This window comes from Beta vulgaris, chromosome 4 (assembly GCF_026745355.1).
Source record: "Beta vulgaris subsp. vulgaris cultivar EL10 chromosome 4, EL10.2, whole genome shotgun sequence".
NCBI lineage: Eukaryota > Viridiplantae > Streptophyta > Magnoliopsida > Caryophyllales > Amaranthaceae > Beta > Beta vulgaris.
In genome coordinates this window covers 55560580-55569815 of record NC_079205.1, presented here as the reverse complement: position 1 = coordinate 55569815, position 9236 = coordinate 55560580, and the positions used below count along the sequence as shown (strand labels likewise).

The window sequence follows — 9236 nt, the reverse complement described above, 5'->3', positions numbered from 1 at the left end:
TTTTCAGTTCAATTCAGTTCAGTTCAGCTCTTGACAATACTTTTACTCTCACATATCACTATTCAGTTCAATTCAGTTCAGTTCAGCTGTTTTATGTCGAAGAGAACAGGCCTTAAGGATTAAAAGATCGAGAAAGAATCAAAGCATCTATTATGTGGATCATATTTATGAATAAATTTCCTTAACATAAGATCTTAACCTGATTACAAAGAATGAAGTACCTAGTACTTATTAGATCTCCATTTCGAGTTGTTCCATTGTATATGGTGTACTAAAGTTTAACATATTTGTAAATGTTTAAAATTCTCATTATTAAAACGATAAAATAAAGCAATGGCATTGTACAACAACCGCCACCCAAGTCCCTCGATCCAATTCTACTCATAGCTCGGAGAGATCCATGTCAAACCTAGTGATTTTATACTAGATATGAAAAATCAAAGCATCTATTGAAGGATTAAAATGTTTGTAGTACAAGGATTCTCAAGGAAAGTCAAACTCATTAGCTCATAACATCGCATTCGTTCTATCTCTTTACGGATATGAAAATAAAGAAATATGTCAAAGAATCCATAGAATTTATGCATTTTGTGTTAACAAAGTGATACAACTTTATTGATATGAAAATAAAGAGAATATGTTATTGAGATGTTATAATCAATAGTAATTTTGAAAAATATTATCGATGTGTGCCAAATTACTTGATACACTAGCTTTTGGCACAAAATTTTCTAGAAGTAGAGAGAATTAAGTGAGTAGGTGGGTGTGAGGTCTAACTTCTATCAAATGGTAGAGTGAAAACTTGCCAAAAAAAGATTTAGCAAGTTATTGCGACATCCAGACAAGGAACATGTAGCAAGTGATTGGGACGGAAGGGAGTAATTTATACAATAAGTTTGAAAAAAGTGATTTCTTTTTATGAAACCTTATAGTGATGCGATGCCTTGATGTTGATGTTTTTAATGATAGAGGGATGAATTCTAATGTTGACCTTTTGTGATAAGATAAGTTTTTGATATTTCAGAGTTAAGGGGTAGGGTGATACCTTTAAATGCACAGATAGTGTTATTGTTGATTGAAGACTTTTTTCGAGGTAGTTATGAAAATTTTATCAATCTTAATAAGAATATTTTATACTTAATTAAGGCAAATATTTAAGGCTTAAATTGCCTTTCTACCCATTGACCTTTGCTATAAACAAGTGAGTTGTAGTTCTGAAATAGAATATGTATGAATTAGGATAAAAGAAGAATATGAAGATAGAGGTAGAGAGAACTAAGAGGAGAAGGTAGAGAAAGTATAAAGAGAAGAAGATATGTTTTTGCATTGTTCAGTTCAAAATGATCCTATTCTAAGCTGCTCACATTCTAGAGGTCGATAAACTCTCTCTATCTCTCTTTTCTCACATGGGATCCTTCTCTATCACACTTCCAACAACCAAACACAAGGGTGTTGCTGTTCAAAATTTTGACTCCCTCCTCAAAAACCTATAGAACATGTCTTCTTCCTCACCTGTTAAGCGTGAGCATCGACATATAAGTTCCAAATCCATCTAGTAGTACTATTTAATGGATTCCCCTTGTAATTAAGGCTTTAGCCTGTGTTGATTACACGCAACATACTATATATCCCAATGATGGTACTAATGCACCATGGGAATTTGTAAACTTCTTTAATAATGTTGATTACCACAATGTTCTCTCTTCAAATGATGAGGTTCCTGATGCCCATATGCTTCACTGCAATCCGACCATCCGCTTTAGTTATCAAAGGGGAGGAAGGGCCTAGAGGCTAGAAGTAAGAGGTGGCTTTGACGGCACATCGGAGGAGAGGAGGGTCCTGTGTAACCATTGAAATTGAGTTTATAGATTGAGTTGTGGATTCAGCGAACTCTAATTGGGAAAGAGTTCCTACAATTCGGAGACATATCTGAGCATTTACTCTTTTAAGACATTATATATTATGCTCCAACAGGCACAAAAAATTGCATACATTTGCTATTGTGGACCTTGTGGTTGACAGCAACCAGATTCCAGTGGAAACAAGAACTTAGATCTATTTGGAGACAGCTAAGTTTCACAGACTCATCAAAGAATAAGCTGCATTAAGTTACGTAAAAAACTGAGTACAAATTGATCTCATGCAGAAACTGCAACTGTATCTCAACATCCCAAGGCTCCGAATGATATTGGATCAAAGAGAAACTGTGATGGTCCATGAAGCATTTATCTGTCGCTCTCAGGCTCGGGCTATCCAAAAGAAAAAGAAAAAAAAAACAGCATTTATCTGTCAGAGATTGAGCAACAATTCTTTGAAGCCAGTGAACAAACCTAGCAAAAGAAAAAAGTTTAATATCCTCAAATCCCCAAACAGTCATAGTTAATTTAGACCAACTACATTTATGGCACGTTCGTTGACACTGATATATGGTGGTAATGACAATTAATTTATAGGATATTACATGAAAAATTATTCATGTCAATATCCATGGTAATGCTTGACGATCCCTTAATATCTTTTATTTTTTCATAAATTTCCATTATCGACCCGAACCACTTAGAGGTGGTATGAGTAAAATCGGTAATTAAGGCAAAAAACACACGTCTAAGGACGAAGTTCCATTACTATTGGTATTGATATATTTTCTTTAATTTTATTAAGGTAGGTAAGTAGAACTATCCTAGCAGGCCGAACCTTTCACATGTCAATCCGACACGGCTTCGCAGGCTACACACCATGGGAGTGGAGGGGGAGGGGGGGGGGAGGTAAACCTTTCACATGTCAATCCGACACGGGTTAGCAGGCTACACACTATGGGAGTGGAGGGGGAAGGGGTAAGGTAAGGGGATCACCTTGAGGTTGGAAGGTACAAATCCCTAACATTAGGCGAAGATTAGCTTGGTATAGGTATTGATAATTGATGGCCACTACAAAAATACATATACATTCATTACCTTTACCACCATTTCCTGAAGGCAAATATAGTCAATTTGGTATCTTAGGAGACCAGTCATACAACCTTTTCTAAAATACACTTTTAGTCGAGACGATTGTGAAGAGGATACCTCTAAGATATTAAAATGGACATGTCAAACTTTTTTCTGGACTTGCAGCTTACCCGCCAAAGCATTCAGGCAGCATAATTAATGCAAGTCCAAAAGGACCAATAGAAGTGGAGGATTAGAATCTACAGTTAATGACAACTTGGAAAATGATGAAGAGGTGTCTAACAAGTTCATAATCACTCCAAACACTTTTTTATCCCTATTTCTTAGTATGTAACCCACAAATCACAATACAAACAAAAGATTGATTACGAGCCAGAGATGGTAGCTAATGCAGTAGAGCTCCCAACCTCAAGCTAGGAGTAACCAAGTAATTATCCATATTGGACCTTTGGGGTTAAAACTTTCCAGTTTCCAGCTGTACATTGGTGAACCGGAGCTTACAGCATAGAAAAGGGTGTCTAATCTGTCTATGTTGCACACACACTAAAGCAAGTTAAGTGTTAATTGGCAGAAGAATACCCCTTGAGTCAATCGGTCCCAACTTGCAGAGGCAATTGGAGAGTATCAGCAGAATGAGTAGTACATTTGCACAAATGGAAAATGAGCTATATCTTCTATAATAAGCTGGATTTCTCAAAATAAACAACATGAATTCATGGGGCAGAGGCATCAAGCTACTATAGCTTGCCACTGAAGATCACTAATTGTGGGGCAGGAAATTGTTCGAAAAGAATTTAGGCACCAAAAACTAAAATATTAGTTACTTGATCATGATCTGGGTAATCAGCAAAATTCCATCAAGACTATTTTCAGCTTTCACTTCAGCTAAACTGATGACACTCTAAAGGTTTAATCCAATTCCATGGCCTAGTCTAAAATAGAAGAAACAAAAAAAAATTCTCTGAAAGACAGAATTAAAGCATGTTCTACAACTTTGCAAAAAGAAACAAAGAATTGAGGGAGCATAAACAATGTAAAGAAAAAGAGCAATGTGTATCTGAAAATTTATCAAATCGAATAATATGGGAAAGGACACAAAAGACTACTAAAAAGGACCAACCATATGAGTATCAAAGGTGAAACTTGCATTACTTCCCAATGCCATCTATGTGTTTCCGTACTTGCTCAAAAGCATATAGCATTGATGACCGCACATTTGCTATCTCTACCAGTTTTTCCAAAGCTGTATGTCAAAAAATAAGATGGAAATTTGTTCAATGAGAAAGCAAAGTAATTATCTTCATAGATACTAAAAGTTATGAGAGCACATGACAAGCAAAAAGAAGACAACAGAACTTTCAAACCTGTCTCAAATGAAAGCTGAGCATCTCGCAATTTAGGAGACACTAACGTGCCAAAAACAGCAAGTGATTTTGATCGTTCCTTTTTTACCTGGGATAAAGATTTTATGAACCACAATATTCCAAAGTATAAGTTGGTTAACCAAATAATTATCATCAATATAAACCCTAGAGCAAATTTTCAAAAAGAAAAATAAAAGGTGCTAGGTTGTTATTTAGGTCCAGAAACTATAAAAGCATAATGATGGCACTGGGAAAATTTAGCATATGCTCATGCACCCCGATGGCATGGAAGGATATTCAATTTCAAAAATTAAAAAAGCTCCAAATTCAAAAATGTTGAAGATGTATGTGCGTTAGCAAGTAGAGAGAATGTGAAAAAAAAGAATTTTGATTCTCCTTCTGGAGAACTCCTTAAAAAGTCTCGATTTAATTATGATAGTTTACTAAATATTATACCTGCATGAACGAAAAATATCTCAATACCTCATTGTACTTCTGAAAAAATCATTTATTTGGTCATATATAACACGGGAGACCTTTTCCTTGAAGATACTTCTAGTTAAAATGTTAAAATAAGGAAGGATGCACCTCATTTACTACATGACAAAGATAATGGTTGTGTGTGTGTGTGCGCACACTTGTATTCGTGTCTATTTCCAGTCTCTGTCACTTACTTGATCATCACTGATAGAGAATTTACTTAGCGAGCTATCCTCCTCAGCTTTTTCAGACAAACAAAAAGGAGAGAGTCAGAAAAGGACACAAGATATATACTCTTAAGGATACAAAATATAGCAGTTGAATTTCTAATATTCCGAAATGAGAATCCAGCCAATCATTACGGGAGCATTGCTTGTCCTAGATCCAACTAATTTAATCGATTATAGAATATAAAATTCAGATTGAACACAACAACGCTCAAGCAACATCAACAGTTCATATAAAGAGACCCACTCTTGTTACCAGTTTGTTGAGATAAGTCTTTGTTTTGCGGTCGTATACTCTTTAAGTTCTGCGGTAGCCCACTATTATCCTCTTTGATTTCTGTTGAATCTGCAGCATCATCGGATACCCACTTACAAAGAGTGAAATGTGGCTCTGCAATAATTTGAAGTATAACAACAGTCAAAATACTAAAAAGATATCTTTATTAGTCTAACTGTCTAAGTACATACTTCAATCATCAAAGACATGCATGTGAGTACCTATAAGCACTAATATATGAAAGAGAAATATGCATTATCAGGCTAAGAATTACAGAATAATGAACTAGACTGTAGTTCAGAAATATTATTACAAGTCCAAACAAGCTTGATGTTCAAAGCAGCATCCCCCCTCACATGCTGAGGAAGATATCATAATAAAAAAAGAAAATATGAAAGAGAAAAAAGGACACAAACTCATCCATTTCACTCCTATCTAAAAGGTGTACAAGCTCAGTCCCAATTGACAAAATATTGAATGAAACTGCTGAGCAAGTTTGTATCCAAGAGAAATACCAAACTTTTGTCTGAGTGTAACTAGCGATTCATTTGGCACTGGAAGCCTCACGTCTACTTTTAAGCACATCTATTTTCCGATACAATACAATGAATGTGAATTGCATCCCCCTCCCCCCCCCCCCCCCCCTATTCTGTAACATGTTCCTGTTCCTAGAAAAATTCAATATCATCTCCAAGAACTTGAAATTCTGAAATTTATCAACAAAATTGGCAAGCAAAATAATTTGAATACTCACCGTCACCTTTTGCTACTTCAAGATGAGTAGCAGCTGAGTGCTCTTTAAGGTCCAATAACACACTATTGACACGTGAAGCTCCCATAGAATAGCGAGCACTAGAAAAATCAAACCAGCCCTGAAACACACGTGTCCCAGACAGCACTAGCATTAAAAGCAGTAAAGACGTGATACAAAATTCAAGACACTACCAGATTAAGAAAGCATAACCATATGACAACACTTCCTTTGTTGGTTGCTCCTACTACCCCCCTTCTCTAAGTTTTTGAAAAAACTCAATATATAATTATCACATCATTTCGTGCTCTCGCCGTGAAGATAGCCACGCCACCATAGCACAACATTAAAATCAATGGACACAGTAGTTACACATTATTCGAGTTCCTCACACGGAAAAGGCGACAACTTTAACAAACCAATGTACATAGTAGTCAATCAAACTTCAATAGCACTATACATGGTAAAAAATGCTTCCCTAATAAAAGAAACAAGAGGAATTCAAGCATGTACAACTGCTGCAGTAGCTAAAAGACAAAACAAATTAGTAATATTAGTGTGCAACAAAAGAGTTGGTCAAATTTAAAATTCCTAACCTTCCAGAATAATCAAATAGTTCCCGAAATTAATATATAGAGAAGATTACAAGCAAGAAATTTTCTTCTTCTCAGGACAAACATAATAGTTTGAAGTTCAAATTACAGTAGAAAATGAACTTATTGACAATTAAATCTAATAAAGAGAGCAAAGGAGCATAAAAGATATCAGATCTCGTAAACCTTGTGTCATCAAAATCTAGGTAACACTACCTCCATCATTAATACTTGCAACGTTTCCCATCTTAGGAAGTTTTTCTTATTTGCAACGTATTTTTTGGCAATATATTCTCTCTTCCCCGCTCCTTCTGATACACGGGGGTTCTTTATTTTATCTCTCTCCTCCCTTGGTCCTTATGCAGATTTCAATATTGCGAGCATTAATAAACGAAGGAAGTACTTCTCCATTCCATTTTACTTGCAGCACTTCCATTTATGTTGTTTCATATTACTTGCAGCAATTCTAAACACAGTAAATGAGTTAATTCAAAGTACGTAAAAATTAGGGATTAGGAAGAGGGAGGGAAATAGAACCTGACGAAGTGTGGAGGAGAGAGAATCGAGTAAGAAAAGGTAAGAATCGAGGGAATCCATGAACTTGAGCACATCTTCATCTGCTTCATATTTCTGCTTTAGATCATCATCAACATCATCATTATGTTGTTGAGGTCGATGTTTGACATCAGAAGATATGATTTCACTCATATTTCTTGATTTTGTTCAATCAAGGTAGACACTGGCAGATCCAGGAATTCAGGGGTAGCGTAATTTTACGATGCTATCAAATACCAAAAAAAAAATAAAAATCCATAACTACTAAATCCAAATGTTACAAAATCCATATACAACCCCGAATTACATTAATAAAAGAAAATTACACTTGTTCATGATAGTATCTCAAATTTCGGAACTGATTTACAATCCACACACTACTTGATGGAGAAAAATTTTGTTCGCTTAGTTGAGTTGGAGGAAGATTGGGATTTGAATCAACTTAATTTTCAATCTTCATCTCTCTCTATCCTCAATTTCTGTGTTATTCAGCAAAATGGAAATCAAATCAAATTAATTTCATCATCCTAAACTATTAATCCTATTTATTAATTTTGCTCATCAAATAAATTCTGTCTTATGTCTTCTTCATCACTATTAATTGGTAAAATTCTCAGTGATTTGTGCCTGACAAACTATAAAAAATCCTCGAGACATACTTCCACATTGAGTAGATTTTGAATCAACAAGAATTGGAAAAATTGTTGAAATGTAACACTGATTATATCTATTTCTTTTTGCATGCAATAAGGTTAATTTTAAATTAAAGAAGAAAGCTTCTATCTCCTTCAAGTGCTGATTTCTGTGTTCTTGGTCTACAAATTAATTTGAGTTGTTCGTCATATTTTTTGTTTATCTATTTTTTTGTTGAAAATTACAGAAAAAACTCTTTCATTAACTGCAAAAAAGAGATAAAAATTGATGAAAACTATGAATCTATGATTTATTAATCACTCAAAAAATGGGTAAAACCCAAATGTCATAATATTATATTCAATCAGACGTGATAAACAATAAAGCATTAAATTACTAAACAATAAAAGTTTCAAGATTTATATTGAAGGTAAGGAAGGAGAGAGAAAGCTAATAACCTGTAAGAATGAAGGTAGAAAAGGTGAAGATGAACACAACAATGAAGTTGAAAAACTCCACAATCAACGATAGAGAGACAGATGAGATGAGGCAGTGAGGAGAGAGAAAAGGGGAACAAGTTCAATTAAGAAACATGAGTCCGGTGTTGCATGGACCCCTTGTTGAGGAAATTTGGGTACTGAGCTCGACACCACTTTTTCCTGCCTTCACCTGTGCCCTACTCTAATAATGCACAATTGCAGATTGGTTAGCTAATTTTGGTGTCGGAATGGACGTCAATTTTAGCTTCATTGAGGCGGTCCCCTTGGACCTTCGTGCTGTTTTATTGGAGGATTTAGGGGGTGTGGCTTGGCCGAGGATGGTTCCGTCCAGGCGAGCTAGGATTTTGTGATTTAGTTTCTGCTTTGTAGTGTAGTTTGAGTTTCGTTTTTGTCCTGCTTTCTTTTCGTTTGTTGTGTTTTTGTTGTTTTTCCTTTTGCTACTCTGTAGTTTTGGATGTGGTGTCCTCTCTTGACAGCAAAAAAAAAATAATGCACAATTGCACATCAATACATCATAGATCAATTGGAATTGACGTAAGTGGTTAAAGAGCTCTCGCTCCTTAACTAAGGCTTCAGGTTCGAGGTTTAGATATAAAAGAAATTTCAAATAGAAGGGATGTTGTCCTTTGAGATACTCATGAAAACTCTTGTAGGAGATTGGTCCACTCGTCGATTGCGGTGAGAAACTCCTCGTAGTAGGACAAAAAAAATAATGCACATCATATTCATGGGCGTAGGATCTAATTTACAGGTAATAAATCAATCATGTCATTTTTAAGATTTTGGAGCCTATGGACAAAAAATGCATATAAAGTCATGTTAATTTAATTACTTGCATTTTTATTACGCCAGATAAGATGATAATTTGTATTATGGAGAAATTAGTCACTAATAATAACTTTAATTTA

The 9236-nt window shown here is 35.1% G+C and overlaps 1 protein-coding gene across 3 annotated transcripts; it reads right to left on the bottom strand.

Moving 5' to 3' along the window:
* Positions 1-1930: 1930 nt before the first annotated feature.
* On the bottom strand, positions 1931-8698 carry LOC104890642 (uncharacterized). 3 transcript variants are annotated; one of them, XM_057394384.1, is made up of 9 exons: positions 8287-8698; positions 7522-7674; positions 7178-7421; positions 6051-6168; positions 5267-5410; positions 4987-5033; positions 4313-4400; positions 4069-4191; positions 1931-2249 (listed from the first exon to the last, which is right to left on the bottom strand). In XM_057394384.1, exons 3-8 carry the CDS (start codon positions 7346-7348, stop codon positions 4097-4099), a joined length of 663 nt encoding a protein of 220 aa, XP_057250367.1. In that variant the 5' UTR covers positions 7349-7421; positions 7522-7674; positions 8287-8698; the 3' UTR covers positions 1931-2249; positions 4069-4096. The 3 variants fall into 3 exon arrangements, with proteins under 3 accessions (XP_057250367.1, XP_010674505.1, XP_010674507.1); XM_010676203.3 differs by lacking the exon at positions 7522-7674 and having other exon boundaries at positions 8287-8697; XM_010676205.3 differs by lacking the exon at positions 7522-7674 and having other exon boundaries at positions 5276-5410; positions 8287-8695.
* Between the last annotated feature and the right edge of the window lie 538 nt (positions 8699-9236).